The following is a 26,089-nucleotide window of genomic DNA, read 5'->3' on the forward strand; positions in this document are numbered from 1 at the left end:
ATGGAAGGCTGCTGCCGCTCGTGTATGCCGTGCTGTAGCCGGCTATGGAACTGGTTATGGCCCGACTTCCGCTACCCGAACGTCCCGAACCACGACCACGTCATCGCGAACCCCGCGGCGCAGGCGGCGGAGATCCGCACCGTGTCCGGCGACATCCGCGCTCCGTCGCCGAAGAAGCGGCCGGTGCAGTTGTACGCGGCGCTCTTCGACTTCGAGGCCCGCAGCGACGACGAGCTGACGGTGAAGGAGGGAGACAAACTGTCGGTGATCGAGAAGCGGGGGGACTACGTGCTGGCCAAGAAGCTGACCGGCTCTCTGGAGTCTGGACTGATCCCGGCCAACTACGTGGCTCTGCTGCAGGACGAGTTCGCCAAACACAAGTGAGTTCTGCCTCCAACACTCAGTAGTATTATTATTATTATTATTATCATCATCATGAGAAGAAGAGTGACCTTTGTGTCAGATCTGCACTTGAATCTGCTGCTTCACCTGCTGTTGGGCCAGTCTTTCTTTATTTATAGGACACACACACACACAGAGAGACTGACGCTTTTCACTGTAAAGCCATGATTGTGTTTCTTTGGATTTGGAGAAATTTGGTTCAAAAACATCTGGAAATGTGTCTCTCAACGCAATGTGATGCACTTAAAAGGATAAATGCACAGAGATGGGACTGCAACAATCCCACAACTACTAATAAAACAAACAAACAAACAAACAATAAGGAAATTAAATCAGTCCAATAAATCACAAATATACAAGTATCAGGACACAATGCATTAAATGATGGCACCTACCAATGTAGCTCACGACTCAATGACATATTAAACAGATTTTCTTCAGCAGTTGGCTTTTGTTGCCTAAAGCCAGCTATACTGAAGTAAACATGACATGGATGACGATTAAAACATGTTAAAACTGAATATATTTGGTTTGTGGAAAACATAGATAAGTATGTCTTCCATTTGAGGTTTGAGGAGTATACTGATTTAATGTTTTACACAAATGTTCTGCGTTTTATGGATGAGGAAAAAACAACAACTTATCAATCGGTTGAGAAATTGATCAACAGATTTACCCCAACCCGTCTAGGCATTTCTTCCCGTTTAAAGGGGGTGGTTTTTCTCTCTCTCTCTCTCCACTGATGCCTAGTGTTTGCTCATTGTGTGGATTGTTGGGTTTCTCTTCGCTCTCTTATATTGTGAAGGTGTTTGCCTGCAGTGCCTTGAGATGTTGTGATTTGGTGCTATACAAATAAAAGTGAGTTGTTTCTGCAGCTTGACGTAGTGATTCTGCAAAATTTGTAATTATTAGGAGATGCAGAAAGAGCAGTATTTGTATATCACGTGGACAAATGTGGTTCCTTCTCACATTGTTTTACACCAACTGTCTGAGTAAATAACAGGCCAATAAACACCTGAGCTTCAGGCAGAGACTGATGATCTAGAATGATAAATCATAGATGTCTCACAGTTAAAGGTCAATTTCCTCTGAGGTAATTAATTTATTCGTCCACCGACTGGAAAGGCAAACGTTTCGATTATCTTTTTAAGTTTTACGTTCGGATTAAATGTCGCGTTAACTGACCTTGTCTGCGACGAGACGGATTGGTTGCTTTTAAATTGGGCAGAAGTGATGAATCGATGGCACCGTTGTGATAATTAACAAAGTAATTATTTGCCAACTATGACAAACTCCTGCCTCCACTTTCTTTAGTCTTAAATTGTTTGTTTTAATTTGGGCTGCTGCTGCTGCCGAACATGACATTTTCAGTGTTCTGGGGATCGAGTCGGAAACACCTCGTGACATTTTCCCAAAGCGCATGTGTGACATCTCAGCAGACAAACTGAACTCCTGCTCTGATCCACCACACCTTTGTCTACATGATTAGAAATGTTAGGAGGAGACGAGTTATTCTTTAGGTGGAATATACAACTACCCCTGCTGTCGATGTCTCCGACTCCTGCACAGAAAACCTTATTATCAGTTCCAATTAGCTTCAGTGATTAATTACCTGAGGATCAAAGTATTGACACGTCCTCCTGCTGTTGAATACAAATCTTTTGGAGGTAAAAGCATCGCTTTCTGCTGCTGCTGCTGCTGAAGCAGTGTGGATAAAAGTAGCAGAGAGCCTTCATGTGTTCACCGCTCTGCAGCTGCAGGTCCTCCATTATTCATTCAGCCACAGGGAATCATCATGTTTCAGCAGAGCGCTCACTCTCGCTCGCTTCACTGTCTCTCCTAACTTACCTGATGCCACGCTGAGTCCTCGCGTCCCGCTGGCTGTCAAACACGGCACTAAAACTAGAGGTGAAGACGACCGACTGACGACAATGGCATCGCTGACTTTGTCAGAGGAATGTCGACGCGTTAAGAGACGCTGAGAGAAAAACCCCTTAAATTTAGATGAGTCTAATCTAGTGCATTTATTCAAATCCAATATTACTCCTCGGGGGGCAATTTAAAAACAAGCAGGTCTGCAAACAAACATGCATCCACACACAACGCCTCAAACTGAACAAAAACCCAAGAATATACTAATTTAAAAAGCACATGTAATATTATAAGATGTCTATTCAACAGTAGATTAGGTTAAAGTTTAAGCACATTCAAGGAACAATTCTTAAATTGATCACCTCTCTGATGGTTTTGAGATGGCCAATTTCAAACTTTAAATAAAAAAACCCAGCTGTAACGTCTCATTTACGCTATTTGTCACCCCTTTGGTAGTCACTCGGTTGAGTCTTGAGCAAATAGATATTTTGTCACCTTTAGGTCTGATGGTGTTTGAGTCTGAAGTCGAACTGTCCAGGGTGTACCACGCCTATCGCCCAATGTCAGCTAACCAGGCCACATTAAGCCCAATTTATACTTCTGCGTAAAGTGCTCTGCGTAGGCTACGTAGAGACTCTGCGTCGACGCAGAGACTGTCGAAGAGCCTCTGCGTCGTCTCCGTCTGCACAAAATATTTTTTAAGTGTCCGTCACTCCGTCAAGGGACTACGGAGACGGCAAGAGCTGCGATTGGTCCTCAGGACAGGCTGAGCTAAGCTGCTCTGTGCCGGCTCTCAGTGCGCTCCGGGCGTCCTGACAGAGGCGGAGCTGATCCCCGCCGATAACGCCGCTGCCGAACTATAAATACGTCATATCTTAACACACACAGCACATGTTTAGACTCTAAATGGCCAATTTCTCGCCTCAAATTATCTTAAAACTGCGTTCCGTGACACAGAAAAGTGAGAAACGGCCACTTTTTCAACAACAACAGTCTTTCTCTCTCTTTCTTTCTCGGACGCCATTGCTCACTGTAGCCAGAAGCACAACAACCTTGCGCAGCGACCCCTACTGATCGGGCGGGAAATTGCAGCGAGTGTCCGTCACCACGACGCAGAAGTATAAATGCTCGAGGCGTCTCCGTGGTGACGCAGACGGATAACGCATACGCAGTCGGAGAAGTATAATGTGGCCTTTATACTTCTCCGACTGCGTATGCGTTATCCATTGGCCATTTAGAGTCTAAACATGTGCTGTGTGTGTTAAGATATGACGTATTTATAGTTCGGCAGCGGCGTTATCGGCGGGGATCAGCTCCGCCTCTGTCAGGACGCCCGGAGCGCACTGAGAGCCGGCACAGAGCAGCTGAGCTCAGCCTGTCCTGAGGACCAATCGCAGCTCTTGCCGTCTCCGTAGTCCCTTGACGGAGTGACGGACACTTAAAAAATATTTCGTGCAGACGGAGACTACGCAGAGGCTCTTCGACAGTCTCTGCGTCGACGCAGAGTCTCTACGTAGCCTACGCAGAGCACTTTACGCAGAAGTATAAATTGGGCTTAATAAGAGAGGCACAGCACCCCCTGCGACCCTGACCCTCTGGTGGAGGATAAAGCGGTAGATAATGGATGGATGAGTCTGAAGTTTGTCTGGACCATTCAAAGACAGTGGAGGATACGATCAGAAGAGAGACATGGTTGTCTGTCCTGTTCTTCTATCTCTAAAGAGTATTCTCTAAAGTCATTGAGGGGTTTGACGTACCTTCATGACCGCTGCCCTTCTTGCCTGGTTATGCCTGTCCCACACTAGAGGTTTTTTAAACCTGTGAAAGCGTAGACTTAGACAATCCCGTCAAGATGCATGCACTTGGCATGTAATCGAACAATTTCAGAGAGGAGATTCCAGGAATTTGGGATCTCGCAGAAACTCGTGGAGGTGAACTGTCAGCGTTGTCAGTTAATAGCTGTTGTGTGTGTGTGTGTGTGTGTGCGTGGATGAAGTCAGTGACGGAATCAACTTGTCTTGTACAAGTGACGATTGTAAACAAAAGTATGTTCCGTTTCCCGGTCAACTCGCTCTCATTGGTTATTCATTGTTCAGTCATGAATATCAAACGATTTGAAATCAGGAAGACTCTGATGGTGGCAAAACTGCGTCCGTTAACTCATCACACTACAGGATAATTTGGCCAGATAATCTGTTCAAATCAGCCTAAAATCGGAAGACATTCACATTTATGGGAGTGGCCAGATCGGAACAGATATCAGTCCAGTTATCCTCTAGTGTGAGACAGGTTTTACTCAGTTGAGACTCATGACTGACTTCAAAACACGCCGCCGCTGTTGTTGTGTCAACTTCCTGGAAAAGAAGGTGGAGTTTGATCAGATCAGTGCTTTACGGTTATTCCATTTAGAAAGAGTTTCCTGGACCTCGTGGTCAGGGTTAGGGTTTGTCGCCGTCTGCACTGCAGAGTGACTTTTTGGACTTTAGATAAACTTTATGATCCACGCCTAATCACTGGCAGACGTGTGCGTCAGTGAAGAGTATGAATAATACACACTTGGTTGAAAACTGTATCTATATTCTTACATTTATCAGGTAAATTCCTGTTTGTTCACGTACAGGAAGGAGCCACATGGTCTGCCCTGTGGACTATAACAAAACTAAATAATAAAAAATAAATAATGTTGATATTTATCAATAAATATCAACATTATTTATTGATATATAAACTAAATTTCCAGTGTCTGGTTTTCTTAAGTGTTTGTATCCGGGATCTTGTGCGGCTGCTTGTTGTTAGTTTCAGTGAAACCTGAGTGTCATGGAGAGCAGACCCGCCCTGCCTGATAATTCAAAGTAAATACAGGTCACTTTCTGATATCTGAACAAATGGGTAAGGAACAACGGCACAAACACTGCGACTGTGACAGACGTCGTTACTGTCTTTATGATTTTAACTTGGATAATTCCCCCCCAAAAATACGTCCTCTTGACCCGATCGACACCAGCTTCGACTGTGGTTTGTGCAGCTACAGAAGTGTTGAGGTGTACGGAAGCTCTGTATTCTGCTGCGGTTGTAACTCACTGGACCAGTTTGTTACTGTGTAACAATAATTTGTTTAGTCATGTTTATCTTGCGTGTGTGTACTTTCACATGCAACACTTCCTTCTGTTCGTCTTCTGCCTCCTCTTATGTTATTTTGTGATCAACTCTATTCTACGACGGTTCATGAACGCCCAGTCACTCCGCTCTTCTTCTTTTTTTGTCTCCCACCTGTCTGTCTGTCTTTGTGTCCGTGTTCTCTCTCTCTCTCTCTCTGCTCAGGTGGTACTACGGCAACATAAACAGAGTGAAAGCTGAGAAGCTGCTCCTGGCTTCCCAAAATAAAGATGGCTCGTTCCTGGTTCGCATCAGTGAGAGTCACAGTAACGAGTACACGATCTCTGGTGAGCACTCATCCATCCGTCCATTCATTCAATCATTCTCAACAGTAACGTGGCCCCCTCTCGTATTCCCTTTTATAAACTCATTCAATATTTTCTTTTATTTGTTTCATGTTTCTTGACGCTTGTTATGGTTCTAATGCAGTGACTTTAACCCATTAAGGCCTGAAATGCCTGGAAAAAATGCCTGTCAAACCTGAGGTTCAATGCTGATGCAAATGACTGATTTCTCAGCCTCTGTAGCAGATAGGAACAACATTCAAAAAGTATTTGAGAGCTTACACGTGTGGCTTTCATGTGACTTTATTTAGATACACCGTCACAGTAAAGTGAATAACTATTTTCAATTAAAGCGGACCTAGACCGGAAGTTCCAATTAACGCTGTTTTTTAGTGTGTATCTGCGTCATTACCTTGTTTAAGAAGCCCTTAATTTTCGAAAAACAAACAGTTCAGCCATTGCTGAGAACGATGTGTTGTATTGTAATCTCGGGCTCAGCGAGATCTCTGAAAAAAACCCGGTCCGGTTACGCAAAAGCGATCCCCCTGCTCCGGGTACGTCCGCTTGCGTACCTTGTACCGCAGAAGAAGAATAACATCCGTTGTGGAGGTGTTTCACGAGCGACGGTGTCTTCTGACTCTGGGTCAAAGTCATAAAAGGGACTGTGGCGGGGAGTCGTGAAGAAGCTATTTTTAAACACTGTTAAAACAATGTTTTGATAATGAGGAGCAGTGCATTCACCGTTCCAGAGGGGGGAGCTGTGCTTCTGAGAGCGGGTGTGCTGATTATGTCACTTCCGGGTATTGGCCAATCACAACACAGTCTGTCTTCTGGGTGTCAGAGTTCAGTCTGAAATATCGCGGCTGAGTAACAGCATTAGAAAAGAGGGATTTCTATCGCCTCGTTTACAGCAACTCGGAGGTTTTTGACCATAAAAACAAGTTAATGTATGTAAGTAGACCTCCATAACTAACATATATGTGCAACAGGACCACTCTATGAGCTTTAAAAAAACAGTAAGAAAATAAAGTAATATCAACTTGTGTCAGTGACTTGATTTAGTCCTGATGGACTGTGAAGAACAAGTCTGTTTCACATGTGACGGTGATAGTGCTTACAGCGCTGTGGCATCTGCAGGTAAATCCGCTTTCACCCCTGGTTGTGCGGTTGAAAACACTCCGTCGATTACGGTAGTAATTCTCCGTCTTCCGTCGCTTTCAAAACCTTCTGACTCATCGTCGTTATCGCCGACCTCGTCGTCTTCAAACATAATTATGTCTTAACCGTAAATCCCGGTCGATTGGCTCAGCGCGTTCAAAGTCATCAGCGATGATGTCATCGAAGCCGAGAAACTCTTCAAAATCACTGCCTTCAGAAATCCTCCATGTTTGCTCGAAGACATTTCAAAACAATGTCACAAGGAACCCTTATACCCCCCCGAAAATTGACGTATCCACTTTCCCGGCGTCAATGGTAGAAATGCGGCAATGTGTTAAGCCCAATTTTCTGCGTAAAGTGCTCTGCGTAGGTTACGCAGAGACTCTGCGTCGACGCAGATCCTGTCGAAGAGCCTCTACGTAGTCTCCGACTGCACAAAATATTTTTTAAGTGTCCGTCACTCTGTCAAGGGACTACGGAGACGGCAAGAGCTGCGATTGGTCCTCAGGACAGGCCGAGCGAAGCTGCTCTGTGCCGGCTCACAGTGCGCACCCGACCGTCCACAGAGGCGGAGCTCATCCCAGCCGATAACGCCGCTGCCAAACTATAAATACGTCATATCTTAACACACACAGCCCATGTTTAGACTCTAAATGGCCAATTTCTCGCCTCAAATGATCTTAAAACGGCGTTCCTTGACACAGAAAAGTGAGAAATGGCTACTGTTTCAACAACAACAGTCTTTCTCTCTCGACGCCATTGCTCACTGTAGCCAGAAGCACAACAACCTTGCACAGCGACCCCTACTGATCGGGCGGGAAATTGCAGCGCGTGTCCGTCACCACGACGCAGAAGTATAAAGGCTCGAGTGGTCTACGTGGTGACGCAGACGGATAACGCATACGCAGTCGGAGAAGTATAATGTGGCCTTTAACAAGGTGTTGAAACTTGTCTGACTTCTAGTATTAAAACATCCAAAAAAAGCTGCTTCCGGATCCTTAATCTACTTCATCGGGACTGTGAGGAACATGGTGTTGTTTGTGAAGAGGTGATTAACGATGTGTGGCCAGATTTAGATTCAAATATTCATACTCGTCTTTACTTTGAAAGCGATATTTTGTCTGATATCGATGTTTCCTTTACTTTCCCACACCATGTGAGGGGTGGGAAAGTATAGGTGGTGGAGAAGGGAGTTAAATTTCAGCTATGAAGCAGCAGAGTAGCAGTGAGGATGCAGAGCTCAGCTTGTTTGTGTGAAGACAAAAAAAAAGAAAAAAACAACAGTGTGTGTGTGTGTGTGTGAAACACGTGACTGTAAAATGACTCCTGTGGCTGAACTGCTGCAGGTTGAATTGTCTTGCAGTTTCTTTGTTTGCTCAAATGTCTGCGTCGCAGTGCATTGAGCTCTTGACCTTCGTAACGCGTGACTTCTCTTTTCCCCATCACCCGCTTCCCCACCAAATCCCCAGACACCACAGACCTTGTCCTTCGAGGTCTCTCCAGCCACTGTCCACCTCCCTCTCCCTGAACTTCGATTTCTGCTGCCTGCCTCTGCAGCTGGAGGACAGGAAGTGACACGACGCGCCCTCGAGCAGCCATGTTAGAGGTCGACCTCTGGGAATGAGGTTTAAAATGAGAAACACAGGTGTAGAATAGACCTGCATCAATAGCTGTGGTCTGGAAATCGCTGAATGTAAAGTTACAGCAAATAATTTATGATAACGAAATGATAATCTACCTCAGGCTTGGATGACACTGAATGTCATGCATGCGCGTGGCATGTCTGCTGTCTCTGACATGGGGTGGGAATCGCAGGGTACCTCGATGTGTACCATGGTCCACAATAACAATAATATCACGATACGACGTTTTCTCAAAAAACAAAACATCCATGTAAATGTTAAAAGTGCAGGATTTTTCTATTTATTCACAACGTGGAGAACAAAGTGCACAAAGTCTGTGTATTTAGCGTCGTGGATAGAGCATCTCTTAACGTAGCTTTCTCTGCCATTATCACGCCATAAACTCCCTCTTCTTCAGCCAGGTAACTTCTGCTCAAGTTTCCCTCATTCATTTGGGGTAGCGCCACCGTGAGGGGACGTGAAGTAGCAACATGCAGCGAGTGAAGCTGGCAGGGACTGTTTACTTTAGAGAGCCATAATTTGTAATTTAACATATCGTATCAGTTATCGTATTGCACGAGGAAGTGAAATTTTGTTTACTGAGAGACAGAGAGAGAGAGAATCTGCCCTTCACCCGATACAACTATTACAGCTGCTGTATTATATATTTATGTTTTTCATATATTCAGCCTTGACACTATAACTACTGTCACTTTTATCTAATATTCCTGCCTACTGTCTCTGTCTTTGTCTGTTTTTGCAGCACATAGATGCTGAAACTCAAAAGGTAGACACACACACTGTCTCGGTGTGAACGCGATAATCTGTTAACAAGGGTGCCAAATTTAAAACGTGAGGAAACGCAGCAGCGACGACGCACACACGCCGCGAATCCAGTGTGAACCAGGTGTTACATAGACTCTAAATTTTGTGCCAATGTTAATTGCAAGTAAATAAATAAACAAAATCTTTTTTCCCAGCACTGAGTCTACTGTATACAGGGAGTATAATACTTTTTTTAAATGGAAAATCAATTCATGTTTGTATCTTAAAGACCTAAAGTACTCCTGACCCAGAATCAAAATGCAAAAAAACCCAATTAATATTTAATTAAAAGCTTATTTTTTTTAATGCAGAACAACAACTATTTACATGTGGCACATTTTGATTTAACTTTAAAGTCATGCAGAGATTAAAATCTCTTTATTTTACGAGTGAAATCTTGGAATTATCTTATCTCATAATTATAATTATTAAAAAAAATTACATAATTATAAAAAGGATCCACTTTTTTAGAAAATTTATTGTTTCTTTTTTTCTTTTCAACAGCCCATGAGTTGAACACTTGACGATTTTTCCCTGAATTTTATAATGACATGATTTGGCAAAGTGACGATTGGTTTATTGGAATATTGTATTTTGAGAAATATTTGATATAGTGTCATACTTTCAAATGAATGTATGCCATTATACATTATATTGTTCTGGCTTTTATTGATATGATATAACAGATATACTTTATGGCGTTTGTCATATTTCTTTTTATTCCAAGATCAATTCTAAAATCTTATTTGCCACGTTAATGTAGAGCTAACTGGAAACCAGGGCAGATGTCTCTGGCTGTACACGCATGAGGAAGATGATGATGATGATGATGATGATGATGTAGGTATTTGTGTCGCGAGCATCCAAGTTAATTGAGAAACGACTCGCATCCGCTTTCTCCCCTGGAATTAGATGAGACGACTGATACGGTCTCATTTGGTCGATTTTGTTCAAGTGTTGAGCTGAAGCCAGGAGATAATTAGAATAGCTTTTACCCATAAAGACTGCAAGCGGCGCCTCCAGAGCTCGTTAATGAACGTGTTGTGTTTTGTTTGTTTTAATACACACGCAAAGTAAAATGGAGAGTCAACAGTTAGTGGTTTTGGGGCGAGTCACGGACATAATTATGTCACGGTGAACGACCGCCTGGAGCAGGTTCATCCTTGGAACGCGTGAAGTTGGTGGATAAGTTGTGGCACTGAAGTATTAAATAGATGAAGGGTTTTTTTATTGAAAGTTATATCGTTGATGGGTCTTTTTTCACTTTGAAAAGAGTAGGATAACAGTTTCATTCTGGGTTGGACGGCATTATTTCTTAAAGGGATAGTTCAGGGTTTTTAAAGTGTGGTTGTTTGAGATACTGTCGCATTGTCATAGACGGGCATGCTTGTTATCAGTCAAAATCTACTTTACTTCACTGTTAGACACTGTTTTCTGTTGGTCCAGTAGAGTTTGGTTTGCTTTGTAAACCACTCACTCTCCCACACCAAAGCCCATCGAGAAAATAGTTATTTTTATCATCACAGCAGGAGTTATTGGAAGTTTAAATGTGTTATTTTATCAATTCGGGGTTTAAAAAATGTTTTTTTTTGATTTACTGAAGTGACACAGACTGACCACACGGGGCAGTAGACTAGCAGCTCCTGTGTCCCTGTGAGCTGAAAATCACTGATTTTCTCTATGGAGTGTCTTTGGTGTGGGAGAGTGAGTGAGTTCAATATCGAGTTTATTTGGATACTTTGAACATGTATAAAGTGTAGTCAGCATTATATCATAATATTTAACAGTTATTTTGTTGAATTTATTCATAATTAATTAAAACAGTTAGTGGCAGGTGCGAGTGCGTATACTTTGGGTATATTGGAAAGTTGAGGATTGGACAAGTTCGCAGATATACCCCTTGCTGTTGCCCCCGACCGCGTAGGCTAGTTGTGTGAGGCGTTTCGCAAATAAACTATAAACGATAGTAACGCTCATCGTCTTCTCGTGCGTTACTTTTGAAGCCAGTTGTCCTCATCAGACAACGCTGCCAAACTGAATGAGCCTACAGCCAATTCTCTAATGGACGTCCACCGTGTCAGGAGATTTGTGTGATTTGTGACTTTAAATCTTCTGTTACTGCACACCCCCCCCCCCCCCCACACACACACTCTTTCCATCACCCCCAGCCTTGTTCTCCCCTCCTGGTCCTCATTTACTTTGTCCTTTCCTGTCTTTCACCCTCTGGCTTAACCATCTTTTTTTCCCCCCTCTCCATCCTTTCATTGACTTCCTTCGTCCACCTATCTGTCCTCCCTGTCTCTCACCCCTCCCCCCCCCCTTCTTTCAAGGCAAGGTCCTTTAAGTCCCAGAGGGAAAATGCTCCAGTTGGATATTTAATTTTCATTGTGCTTATCCTCCTGAAAAATGCAGCGTCAGTGCACACTCCGTGCCTACATGCATGTGTATGAAGGCAGAACAGACACTATCGCTTATTGTCTTACTGATTCCCTTTCTTATAACTATTAAAACATGCAGATTTTCACGTTCATTCAATGTCATTAGAGTTTATGGCATCCAAGTGTGTATCAACTGTTGAGGCAGTGCCATGATTAATAGAGGCACCACATAATGGCGTGCGTTTGGATCAATTCATTATACTACTAGGATTGAAAAAAAAAAAAAAATCACTGATTCACTCATTAGTTTAGCTATTTATCAATATGGGTTATGATTAATAACTAACTTAATTGTCAATCCACAATGCCACTTAAATGGTTGGCTTACACTGAAGGATATGGATTTCTGCTGGGAAGAGATTGGCAATGTTCAAGTGCACATTAATCAATGTGTATAATAAAGAAACATTTATCAAAAGACATTGTTTTCAAACAACAATATATGCAAATGTTACTTCAATAATGGGACTACAAAACAAAATGGCTGCTGACTTACCTTGTTCAGGTCACTTTATGTAGAATAAAGGTGCCAGGTTAACAAGAGAGATTGGTAGCATGCAAATCTACTATTGAATGTGCTATATGGAGTATGGACATCAGAATAACCTCAAACTAGTACCATAACAATAATATATGTTTATACTTTGAGTCACACCAACTTGTGTTAACGGGTTAAAATTAATTGCTTAGCCACGTTATATTAAAAAAATCCGTAAAAAGGACTGTCACTTTTTTTCATCCTGTAGGGTTGAGATGGGATAAATGTTCCCTGAATAGGATTTCCCTGACAACAGGAGGAAGCTCCGACAGCTGAAATGTATATAAATGTTGGTTCTATGTTAAAAAAACAAGGCAACGAGGCAAATGGCCCAATGTGATTTCTGATTTCATTTGAAAAGCCCTCTGCCTTCAAAAAAATACTATTACCTCGTGTTACTACTCAATATCCCATGCCTTTAAAAGTACTTATTTTTCTATGCATTTGTGAATGTACCTGTTTAAAGACTACATATATACAGAGTTAATAACATGCTGAGTTTTTGACTGTATCATTTTATGTTAAGTGCTTTGTTACTTGTTTTGCAAGGTGCCGTTCAAACAAAGGTGTTATCATCATTATGGGACTCGGTTCCTGCAAATATCTTCAAGTCATTTAACATCTCGTCAATTAACTACATGTTTTATTTTTTGCTCTCCATGAATTTACCGCTTTAAACTGAGTCATTTGGGATTTTCCGTGTGGAGTTTCTTTTGCCCGTGGGTTTAAGTGACTTTCGGTTGCAAGACTCACAAGTTGATTTCTGGAGGGTTTGGATGTGGGTGTGACTGTAGTATTTGCATATCTGATCACGCAACTCCTCCTTTCTTCCCAACAGCCCGGAGTGAGGGGAAGGTGTTTCACTTTAGGATTCAGCGCTCTATCATCGGTGCATACTTTGTCTCGGACAAAATCTCTTTCGGCACCCTGGGAGAACTCATCTCCTACTATCAGAAAAACACTCGCAGCCTGGGAGTGCTGCTGGTGGAGCCCTGCGCTCAGCAGGTAAGACACATCTTTACTCCTCATTTTTTTAAATTGCCAAGTTTTGGTCATGACGCATCAAAAATAGTGATTTTAATGGGTTTTAATGAGGCCGTTTTTGTGTTTGTAAGGTGTGTTAGTGTGAGTATTTTAGTTAAATGTTGTTTACAATAGACTAAATATAAAATACATGAAAAAGCATTGAGAACACTCAAAAATTCACAACCTGGCATACGTGTTTAACCATATGCTTGAAAAAAGGATCAAATATTCTAGAATTTAAAAGCCAAACACACAAAAATGTGACTTGGTGTGTTAAGGGTTAATATACGAGACATTTTAATCACTTTTAATGTTTTACCCGTGGCTGAAAATGCTAAAATGTTTTTAACAAGAATCAAAAATCAATCAAGTGAAAATATTTAAGCCACATTGCTCAGCCCTGAATTGTGCCACACGTGTGAGTTTTGTTGTTTACGACGACGGTTTTCCATCATATTTGTTGTGACAAGTTCATTCATCTGAACACGATTTACTAGCTGATGCAGGTTTTCTTTGTGTGGTTTGAGTTGTTTTTGTGGGGGGGAAATGACAAAGGACACCTATCCTTTCATAAAAAACGTTTGATTTATAAAAGTAAAAAAACTGGGAGCCATTACTCAAAGAACATCATGATTAGGATTTTATTGCCAATATCAATCACAAACAGATCAGATGCATCCATCAAAGTCTGAGCTCATCACAGATGGGGAACTTGCCGATAGCTTTTCATGCTTAAAAATGCAAATTAACACATTAAATGGATTTGAAGCTGTTTGTCTCCTAATGTAGAACACTGCTGGTGTCTATAGCTTCTGGTTAACAGTCCTTGTTAATGCTGATTATTCAAAAAAAAATAAGACTGAATTCTCATACTAATAAAGTCTGTCTCTTGCTTTTTGTGCATAAATCTACAGAGGGCAACAAATATACAAATATTTGCAGAGTAATCAACCACAGAGTAAAAATAGTTCAGACGGTTTTTAGATGAAGAAGAACGCATAATTACGTGCAGTGTATCAGCAACGCGGCTTAAAATTAAACCACCAACAAACGTTATTCATTATTTATCCACTCGAATGCAAATAAGCTCCACGAGGATTGTCTGTTTATTTTTTTTTTTTACTGAAAAATGAGGAAAGTGGCAACAGCACACCACGCTCTGCTCACGTCTGTCCGACAGTGGCATCAAAATATAAAGTATATGTTTAGGGATTAAATGATTTAACCTTTTTAGGAATGGTTTCAAAGACGAGCAGCTTTTGCTTCATGGATAAAAAAAAAAAAATTGTTGAAGTCACTTTTCAGTCATCAGAGGCCACTCAGTGATTCCTCCCCTCTTCTTCTCTTCCAGCAGAGGCTTTGAATCTGAGGCTGTGGACACACCGACACAGAAACACACACACACACATAGATTTAGAACACGTACATAGGAATTAAACAGGAAAAAACAGGGGTGTCTTCACAGCATATGGTGATTATGACTTATAGTAACAAGTAATATATTATTGTCATTTTAATCTGTGGCTTTATTGATTAATTTTTCCCTTCTTCAAAAATGTTCTATATCGGATTTATTTGATGTATGAAATTTCTGTCCAAGTGCTGGACAAAGTTCAACTGGTGTCCAAGAAAATAGGAAAGTAGATCACTCTTTTTCCAACTGACAACATTATACAACAAAGACTGCTGTTCATCACTGTTAAAATACTCAATTTCCATAAAGTAAAGGCCAACTGTAAAAGACGCACGGCTTGTGGCGGATTAACATCCACAGTCTACGTCCCGAGTCATAATCCACTGCAGAGAAAAGAGATTAGCAGCAAGATGACGTATAAAATATCTCCAGTGAAAGTGGAAAAACATGAAAATGCCGTTTGCCTTGTGCATATTAATGTGATCTAACGAACACATCATTCCTCCTTCACTGTACGAAGGCTTTCGTGTTCATTTTATTGATGAATTTTCAGTAATTTCCCGTTTATTTTATAACTAAAAGCCGTTCACAAGCTTTTTTTTTTTTTTTTAACATAGAAACAGCAGACATCAGATTATATAAGTATATTGATTATAATATCGATTTTTGTGTGTACCATTTGCATTTCATGACTACTGCGATTCTAAGAAACATTACATTTCATATCACTGTGACTTTGAGGGTCTAAGGATGAGGATTTCATCCAACGTCTTCACTCATTGTTGACATTCGGAGTCTAATATTTCATGAACGATCAGAGCACGGTGCGGTAGATACCACGGTATCCAAAACGCCGATCACTGCGAGCGGCGACCACAAGAATAAATCTGCTTTTTCGAAAAATGAGACATTTGCAGGCGTTTTGTTGTCGTAAAAATGTCCCAGCAGTTAAATATTCTGCCGTTAAAAAGGACCACAAACTGTACTTTTAATCACTTTAACGACTTGGCAAAAGGTCTCCTCTCTTGCTGGCAATTAGGGAGACGCGGTCAATAAAAAGTGATAAAGTGTAGTTTGTGGTCTGATGTGTGACTCGTTCATTAGCTTTGGGTTTCTAAAAGTGGATTTATTCTGTGTGTGTGTGTGTTTTAAATGCCCAGTAAACTGCTCAGTGGACTGTGTTATTAAAGCTTTAGTTGCAATTCTTTAGTCCAAACTAGGGAAAAAAGAGGGAAAATCGTTTATTTAGTGGGATAATAAATAAATAAATCTGCCATAAAAAAAAGAATGTGCCATATTTTTGCTGTGCTGGGAGATAATGCAAAAACATCTTCTTTCTTTTTTATGCAATAGACTGTAACCAAGTGTCTTTATTTAACATTTGTTTTTCTGTGCTTTTTTTAATATACAAAGCGAAACTAATCTTAAATGAACATGTTTTGATAAACACCCAATCACCACTTGATTTTTACATATATATATTTTTAAATCTGTATTTAAACTTAACTTGATCTGTAGTGTTTTAGTTTCTTAATATTTCTGATTTAATTTATTTTAACTTATTCATTTGATTGGTCTGTTCATTTCATGTCCATCAAAGCACTTGATCAGTGGAGCCATTTTTTTTTTTGTAGCACCTGATTGTTTGTGACAATAAATGTCTCATAAAATCAACATAAATGTGCCATGAATTCTTTCTTCAAATTCTTCTTCTCTTCAGTCACTCACTCATTCATCTTTCACTGGTAATCTGTTCATCATCTGAGGGGGAAAAGCTGTCATTGATCATCAATCCTGAAAAACAAGAAAACATACAGATTACACACAGACAGTACTGTGCAAAAGTCTTATTTCTCTATCACAGTATTGGAACACTTCCAAAACATGTATGCAGTTTCAAAATAAGGCCATTTTCAGAAAAAAATATTAAAGTGTCAACTTTTTAGTGCGACTTCCACTGGAGTGTAACCTTAATTAATGTTATCATGTGAAAAATACAATATTTTATATATTGTAAGAACTTTATTTACATGTGGTGCTGTTTTCTTTGCTTGTATTTTAAAGTAACCTGAACCACACAAACAAAACTATAAAAAAGCCCTAAATAATATGGCTTTTTTTTACTGAATCATTTCCCTTGGTCTCGCCTTCAGTCAGCATCAGTGTTGCTCACAGCTCGGTCTGATCTCACACATCAAACAACTGCAGTTTTCCCACTGACTTGTTTCTGTGTCTCAACTCCATGAATTGTTCAGCGTCTGTGTAAAACTCATGAGTCAAACAATATTTTCGATGCACAATCCTTCACTGTTAGGAAATGTGTCAACTCCACCATCTTTATTATTTTTTCCATACACCAAATATTCTGGCTTTTACACCTATTCTTATGATGCAAGTCCTGCAGCAACACTCATTTACAAACGCACAAACAAACAAAAGTCTGTCAACTCGAGCTGCAACTAACTATTATTTTTTGATTAATCTGTCGACTATTTTCACGGTTAATCATTATCAGTTAATAATCGTTAGTTCCATAAAATGTCAGAAAATGTTAAAAAAATGTTGATCAGTGTTTGTCAAACCCCTGGAAATTACGATGTTCTCAAATGTCTTTGTTTTGTCCACAAACCAAAATGATTCAGTTTTGATGATTTCTTTGTTATATGGAGCAAAGAAACCAGCAAATATCCACATTTAAGAAGCTAAAACAATCAGAAAATCTTGTTTTAATCATGAAAAAGCTTCAAACTGATTAATCAATTAATTCAATTAATCAATGAATTATTTCAGCTATAGTCAAGACCCAACATTTTTTTCTTAATATCCAGAAATGTGAGCTTATTTATTGGGTCATGCTTCTCCAGTAAGTATGATCTCCATGTCTTAATCAGAAAGTTACCCTAATACATTCGTCATTGGGTGACATCAGGAGCATCCAGTTATATCATTAAATAAAATTCTCCATATTGTTTGTCACTATAGAATGAGTGCGTTAAACTCTGCAGCAGTGTCTGTCCTCTTGCTTTGCACTGTTTGGCATTAACGCTCGTTTTTTGTGGGACTCACCCTGTCGTCTCTGTGCAGCGGGAGCTGTTCGACATGGAGCCATGGGAGAGACCTCGAGAGGAGTTCAAGCTCCACAAGAAGCTGGGAGAGGGGCACTTTGGAGAGGTGTGGGAGGCTGTGTGGACCACGGAGAACAAGAAAGTTGCCATCAAGATGCTGAAACAAGGTAGGAAAGCAGGGAGGATAACGTGTGTCTGAGCACTCTGTTTAAAGTATTGTACATCCAGACATTTAATGATACCCTGTGTGTTTTACAGACAAAAGAAATACCACAATAGTGTTTCTTTCTAGAATGAATTGCGTGTTCCCGACACTTAACACAAGACCTCAATAGGCTGCGTTGATATGGGTGTGACGTTACAGCTGTGATTAAGAAGATTAGAGTATACAAGGAAGTTCTGTTTCTGACACACTCAGCTGCAGGTCAAATCTGAGTCAGGATTTTATGACTCCATAAAGTAATCGTGTTGTTTTTTTTGTTTTTTTTTTCTCCCCCTGTCCTGACAACTGCAAAACAATCCATCGTTTACTGTAAGGAATCCTACCTGGAATGTGGACTTGCAGGTGTTTGATTATTCAGGGCATTGTGACAGAGACAGTCCTGCTGGAGTACAGCAGAAACAAAAGTGTCGTTCATTCAGGATCGAGAGGCCAAAGCTAAAAAAAAAACAAAAAACACAAAGAGTAATTATAGTGTGTGTTTGTGTGTGTATTGTTTTAATTGTGCACATGATTGTATGCATGCATACATCATTCTGATCTGAGGCTGCTGATCAACAACCATAAAAATAAATGCAGCAATGAAGTAGTTAAATTATAGTCTGTGTGTACGTGTATATGTGTGTACGTGTATATGTGTGTACGTGTATGTGTACGTGTACGTGTACGTGTATGTGTACGTGTATATGTACGTGTATATGTACGTGTATATGTACGTATACGTGTACGTGTATGTGTACGTGTATATGTATGTGTATATGTACGTGTACGTGTATATGTACGTGTATATGTACGTGTACGTGTATATGTACGTATACGTACGTATACGTGTGTATGTATATATGTGTGTATATGTATATATATATATATACGTATTCATATATATGTGTATATGTACGTATATGTGTGTATATATGTATATGTATATGTACAAATATGTGTGTATATATGTATATGTACGTATACGTATATATGTGTCTATATATATGTACGTATATGTGTGTGTATATATGTATATGTATGTATATGTACGTATCTGTGTATATATGTATGTGTACATATATACGTATATGTATACATACATATGTATATATACACATAACATATACACATATACATATAGAATATGTTAGGAAGATACACAACTGTTGAGTTCTTATCAATGCCTTCAGGTAGTAGTTTTAATCCAACTTATTCTGTATCAACAACACCACAAAGAGTAAATAACATCAAGATAAATCAAACTTCACTGAGTTGTTTCTAAGAACTCTCCACTATGATTTACTGTGAGGAGAATGGAATGAATATTTAAAAGTGAACATCACAGGAGACAAAGGCAGGCGTGTTTACAAGCCAAATAAATATGCCAATCATCAACATGCTCTCTGTTTTTCACTGTTGGGATCACAGAGGAATTTATTGTTCATCAAATGAAGGCACAAACTCATCACGGGTTCTTTCTCTCTCCTCTCTCGTCCTCCAGAGGACACAAAGCAGGATGAGTTTGTGAAGGAGGTTCATGCGCTGAAGAGCCTCCACCACCCGAAGCTCATCCAGCTGCTGGCCATGTGCTCCAGAGGAGAGCCGGTCTACATCGTGACCGAGCTCATGATCAAAGGAAGCCTCAAGTCCTACCTGGCCTGTGAGTCCTCGAGCACACGCACACAAGTTGGAAAACACTATGTCATCCTTTTTGAATTGTAAATCTGTCGGTTTGAACATTTCGATCCTTCCCTCAGACATTTTTTGTCGGAAAGCCCCGTGTGACACTATTTAGGCCGTTAACGTGGCGTTAAATCTCCTCCAACTTCAATCCACAGCAAATGGAATTATAATCTGCATTCTGGAAGAGAAATGTTGCAACGTTTTCACAAAATGCTTTAATCACGAGGAGTCCTTAGTCAGCGAGTGTGAGTGGTTCCACTCATATTTTCTCATAGCAGTGGATGCTAGTTACTGTTTGTGTGTGTGTGGTTGTCTGCCTTTTGCATATAGACGGTTAACTTCAGCCGCCACAAATACCAGGAAATAAAACTGATATGTTTGCCAGTCGTCGTATTTCCTCCTCACACAAACGGGATCTAATATCAAGCAACAGCCTCCTATTCTCATTAAAAAAGCTTCCACCTGCAAATCTCCTCCTTACCCAGCAGTGAAATGCTGCAGCTGATTATTGGAACTGGAAGACAATTTATAATGTGTTGTGCAAATAACACCGACTTTACTGCACAGCATTAAATAGTCGCTCATTCTGCAGTTTCTGGGGATGAAGGGAGTTCCGAAAGAGAACTGAGCATTAGTTTTCCTTGGTGTTGCAGAGAGAAGCGCTAACGTAGTGTAATTCACATTCAAACCCAGACTCAAAACTCAAACTCGATTTCTACCTGAAAAACAGGTTTACTGTTCATCGCCATCGACTGTGATCCAATTTACACACTCAAAAAAAGTGGCTCCATTGTCTTGTTTGACTCAGTCCTGAATGTAAGTTTTTATTAACACACGCCTGGTCCGTTATAAAACACCACCTGCTCGTCTTTGTTCTCAGCTGCTGAAGGTCAGGTGTTGACATCGGCTCATCTCATCTATATGGGCAGTCAGATTGCAGAGGGCATGGCCTACCTGGAGGACAGGAACATTGTCCACAGAGACCTGGCAGCCAGGAACATCCTAGTGGGAGACGACCTGGTCTGCAAGGTGGCCGACTTTGGACTGGCCCGGATAATTAAGGTAAGGAAAAGGGGCAAGACCATTGCTTTGTTTGTGAAATTGGAGGCCCTGGTGCCTCAGTGTGTGTGTGTGTGTGTCTGACATATGGAGAGACGTCTCTTTTACACTTCTGATTACCCCCCCCCCCCCCTCCAGGACAGTGTGTATACAGCCAGTCGAAACACAAAGATCCCAGTGCGGTGGACGGCTCCTGAGGCGGCGATTCACCAGCGCTTCTCTGTAAAATCGGACGTTTGGTCTTTTGGCGTGCTGCTGTACGAGATGATGTCACGTGGCAAAATGCCTTATGAAGGTAGAGAATTGACTGCTTTACGCTAATGTTTATTTAGCTTTTTAAATTAAAGACTTATACATTATATGAAACTGATGGTCTGTTTTTGTATTATTGTCAACAAAATCCCATGAACAGATAAAATCTATCAATGAAGCGATAGAATTTTGGAATGTAATGGACTGCTAAAGCCTTGTCATGCTATAACCAGGCGGTTTAACTGGGTAAACCTACTAGAAAATGACAATAAACACAGTTGTTCTGCCCTGTGGTGCAAACGCAGCAGCGAGTGAACAGTTTTGAAGTCGCTATTAAAATTATGTAAGAGTAAATGAAAAACACTTTCCCACATTGTAAAAAGTAAGGTTCACTAAAACAATCGATGACTGTATTATCATTGGACATGAACAAAAAATAAATCAGACAAAGTTTGGAGGTGAAGCCGATAAAAATGCACCGCAGACCTGTGAGTAAATGCTGATTAAGCTCATGGAGTCCAACAAATGCTCCATTTCATCCAGTTTCATTGCACTTTTCCACATTAAATGTGCAAACAAATACTTCAGATGAAATATTTGTTTGCATAAGATTTGTTGACAGTAGGAAAACACTGAGTCACACCATCCTTTATCATTTAAGCGCTTCTTAAAGCCAGGTAGTTTTGAAGATTACCTGCACTCACTTTGTCAGAGTTGTGTTGACTTTATCCGACCACGTTCACCTCTTGCAGAGACTCTTGTGCTTTGTGCTAATTCTCCGTGTGTCTCTCTGTAAAAGAAAAGTTTTAACAAATGAGTGTACTACTTCTAATACTCGCGCTTCTTTCCTTTCTTTTTAATCTGCATTAGGAAAAAGTAATAAGGAAGTGTTGGATCTGCTGTCGTCTGGATTTCGACTGCCCTGTCCGAACCGCTGTCCTCAGAACATTTACCGTATCATGATGGACTGCTGGGCTGCCGAGCCCTCTAAGAGACCCTCCTTCCATGCCTTGCACAGTCAACTAGACTCAATCTATGCTCGGATATATTTCAAGACTATAGAGGTCTAGAGAGAGAGGCCTGAGACATGGAGGGAAAATATGACGGCAGTATAAATGGTGCAAGAGCAATTCCTCCACAATCGATCTACTGGCAGAGGGGGCAGACTACCAAAGTTTAAGGAGGAATAAAAACGGATGATGAGAAACTGCAAGGAATTATTCTCATTCCCCATGCAATACACTTCTACAACAGGGTATATTTACTGTAAGACCACAACCAGAGCATCGGACATGGACTTATGGAGATGCAGAGGAGAAGATGCTAAATCAAATGAGAAAGAGGGGGAAAATTAGAACGTAAATGAGGATTTCTTTTTTTTGGCTAAAAGACAAGGACTGAAAAAAGCTGCGAAAGGTGTGTAAATGCACTCCTTTCTCAAGAAAAACCCTCAGCACATTCACAGCACCATCTGCGTTGAATTTTATACCCGTCTGTGTTTTTATACATGATATTTTACTACTTTGGTATGTGCCATGTCTGTGTGTATGCACACATGTTGAAATGTTATGAAAATGCAGGTCATTATACTTAAATTATTCACCTGTAATTTGACTGCAAAGCCAGTGCTAAAATTGAGGTTATGTGCAATAATTAAATGCTTGTTGAGTTTTTTTTTTTTTTTAAGCCATGCTTGGGGCCTGGTGCTAAGGATCCTGACGACTGATGGTGCAACTCTTTGGTCTAGAGAGTGAAAAAGATCTTGGCGGAGATTAGAGCAGTGAATTGTTACAGATGTTTGAGCCCCAGCTGTTGTCATCCCATGATTTCCCGGCCAGCTTTAGCTGAACGCTGAGGTTGAAGGAAAGGATAAGCCAAAGATACAGTATCTGAGACATGGACGAACCATTGATGAATGACTAATAACTCTTAATGCACACGTGGCATGCAAGTATTGTTTTAAAACAGTGTTTTTACATAAAAAAAAAAAACTAAAGAGAATTAAAAATTGCATTTTTAATGTTTCCAGATATATGCATTTCCAAGCTCTTGCTGATGGTTCAACAAGAATGTCAACACCGCATCGATACCTTTACATTAACTAGGGAGCCAGAGCGAGTGTTGGAGTGGGGAAAGTGCGAGTCTGGCTTATTGCCATATATATTATGATATAATATCATGTAATTACTTTGCTTAAACCTGTAATCACACAAATAAAAGCATCTACAGATGATTCACTTCGAAGATTTTACCAGTCTCCCTCAACTGTTTGGCAACCTCCATAGACAACAGTGGTGTCAGTTTTACACGTCCAAATAGGTTGAGCTGTTGCTAACATCATTCTTCAGGTATTAAAAGATAAGTCGAGTACGGAGCAGTTAGCCACCAGGGGGCGACTCCTCTGGTTGCAAAAAAAAACTCTGTTTCAATGGAAGTCTTTTGGAAAATAAGCCTACTTCTCACTAGATTTATCATGCGAGTAAACATCTCAATTACTCACAATTCTTCAAAAGAATATGATGTCATTTTTCTAAATAATATTCCTGCTAAGAGGAAAATAGACAAGATTCAGACTCTCGCAGCTGCCGGCCTTGCCAGCAGGTGGTGCTATGCTCTTGACTCAGTTTTCATTTGCTGATGTTTCTGTTGTCTCTCGGTGTGAAGTTTCGAGCAGATCGGTCAATGTACGGCAAAGTTACAGGACACTTCCTGTTTCGTGGCGAATGGTCAAATTCCGACAGTTGACGTGGCCACGCCCCTTTTTAATCTGCAAGACCTTTTGATAACTTTTCATCTCTGATGTGTTTAGTACAAATTGGCACATTTTACATGTTGGTATGGACAAGTTTGTTCGTTTATGAAAATTGTCAAGATGGACGCCAACTTCAAAATGGTCGACTTCCTGTTGAGTTGAGGCCATGAGCCAGTAGAGTTTTTGTTCCTCTACGCTGATTTGCATGCCGATTTTGTCCGTTTTCACAAACATTTGGTCAAAAATTTACGATCCTTTGGGGGGGAAGAAAAAAAAAACATTCCAGGAAATCTAACGGGTCCTCGCTCCACTGTGTGAGCGCTCGGGGCCCTGAAAACATGTCACATACAGGTGGACACCAGCGTGATTGACAGCTGGTTTTGCCCACTAGACGCCTGACATTTGTGAACTTCCATTTACAAAATGGAAACATGACGTTGGTCATATTGCGAGGCTTGAGGCTTTTATTTTGAAACTGGAAGACTACGTGCATTTGTATACACGTTCTACAGTCGGCGCGTAATCTGTGATTTATGAGACAAGGTTAGTTCCGCAAAAAATATTGCTGTCTTGCTTGTGCGACTTCATTTTCTGTTTAAATGGTAAACTCAAGGACCCTCACCGTACATTGCACTTCTGGGGCCCCTGGCATGGCAATACATGATTGGTCTTGTCATTATGTACCAAGTGTTTTTGTTCTGCCGCCTTCTGTAACAGGGAATTTAAGAAGGTTTTTGGCAACATAATATGTAGAGCAGTTATCTATCATCGTATGAGAATTCTTTATTGTTTTCTTTTTGTGATGCATTAAAATAGTGTCTGACCCAGTGCTTGAAAAGCCTGTGAGCCAAAATTCCATATGTGTACAGGCCTTAAGTTATTAATGCACCTCTACAGGCAACTCAATACTGACCAGTTACAATTGGAGTGTTTGTGTTTACATTACAGAAACTGTACAAAATATTGTCAGGACAAACCACAAACATGGTATGAAAAGAGACAACCAGCCAAATCCAGAACAGAAATCTTTGAAGGGAAGGGGGTGTGATGTGGCTCGTGTGATTTATGCACCACAAAATTGTACAACAGTCCAGCTTGGCTCTTTTTATGCATGGCATTAACAAAAGACGGAGCCAAGTTCAGGAAACTTGAGCCATAATCACCAAATCACAAGACTGAGTCTTGTGTTTCAGCCTGTGTGCCATCAGGTACCAAACACCAGTTGTGCAAAGAATAAAGTATTTTAAGTATTGTTTAGAAATGTGTTTGTTTGGTTTTTTTTGTCACAGCTTTTTCTGTCTTTGACATTCACACTTTTTTTTTTTTTTTTTTTTTTTTTTTTTTTAAGGAAGGCAAGGAACACAAGATGAAAGTAGATGTTAAAGTAAGGAGATTTAACACATATTCGTCACAGTGCAGTTGAAATGAGAGGGAAAGTAGTCAATGACGTTATTTATCACATTTCGCAGAATGACATCAATAAAAATCAGTGGAATAGAAAACATAACATAAAAAAACTAATATGATGCAGTGCATAATAAAAGCACATAAAAACAAAGAAACAGAAGTGCAGCTCACCCTGAATCACCGAATAAGGTCAACCATGGAATAATCAATATTTAAAATGGAATATTCTATAGAAACTTTGTATAAACACCATGATTTAAATGATTTAAATAATGTCTTATGCAGAATAAGGTGATCTAGATTTAGAAGTTGCCTCAGCCTAATTGTGTTTTTACATTGATTTGTTTTCACCACTGAAGCCGCAGGTTCTGCTTTTGCGTGTGTGTCCTCATCTTTGAAAAGACAGACCTTTATTTTCAGGCTTTGTGGTTAATCTTCATCCTTCTTTTACTGGAAATGTTCACACACCACGAGAACAATTATAACTCACGTTTTCCCAGAGGAAGTGTCAGTGGCCATGGCCTGCTCTGTCTAAAGACTGGTTTATTTAAAGTTCATTGAATTTAAATACAATATAATGTAATGGTCACGGATGTTATTGTGCGGCTGCGCTCTGTTTCCACCGTTAAAGCAATGTGCACTTTCACAATCATATTTCATAAACTATGGCATATTCTTTTGTCACATTTTAAGAGGAAGTGCAGCTGCAGCAGTGACCACAGACTCTCTGGTGATAGTTAGGATTTTATTTACTCATTCTTTTCTTTGACTTTTCTCCTTTTTTTAAAAAAAAAAAAAAGTAGTAAATATTTCATATTCTATTTCATATTATTTCATATTCTCTCTGGCATATTCAAATGTTGTTTTGAAATTTGGTAAAATTCATAAAAATCCTTTTTTGTTAATGTTAATATTTTAGCTTCGTCTGGATAAG

The 26,089-nt window shown here is 40.3% G+C and overlaps 1 protein-coding gene across 1 annotated transcript; it reads left to right on the top strand.

Annotated features, from left to right (window-relative positions):
- Window positions 1-22,066, top strand: srms (src-related kinase lacking C-terminal regulatory tyrosine and N-terminal myristylation sites; the record flags this gene model as incomplete). Its single annotated transcript, XM_083895103.1, has 8 exons — window positions 1-380; window positions 5,596-5,717; window positions 13,134-13,300; window positions 17,820-17,967; window positions 19,504-19,662; window positions 20,566-20,747; window positions 20,883-21,039; window positions 21,867-22,066. 8 exons carry the CDS (start codon window positions 1-3, stop codon window positions 22,064-22,066), a joined length of 1,515 nt encoding a protein of 504 aa, XP_083751229.1.
- Between the last annotated feature and the right edge of the window lie 4,023 nt (window positions 22,067-26,089).

Source organism: Microchirus variegatus, assembly GCF_963457635.1.
Source record: "Microchirus variegatus genome assembly, chromosome: 9".
NCBI classification, from domain to species: Eukaryota; Metazoa; Chordata; class Actinopteri; order Pleuronectiformes; family Soleidae; genus Microchirus; species Microchirus variegatus.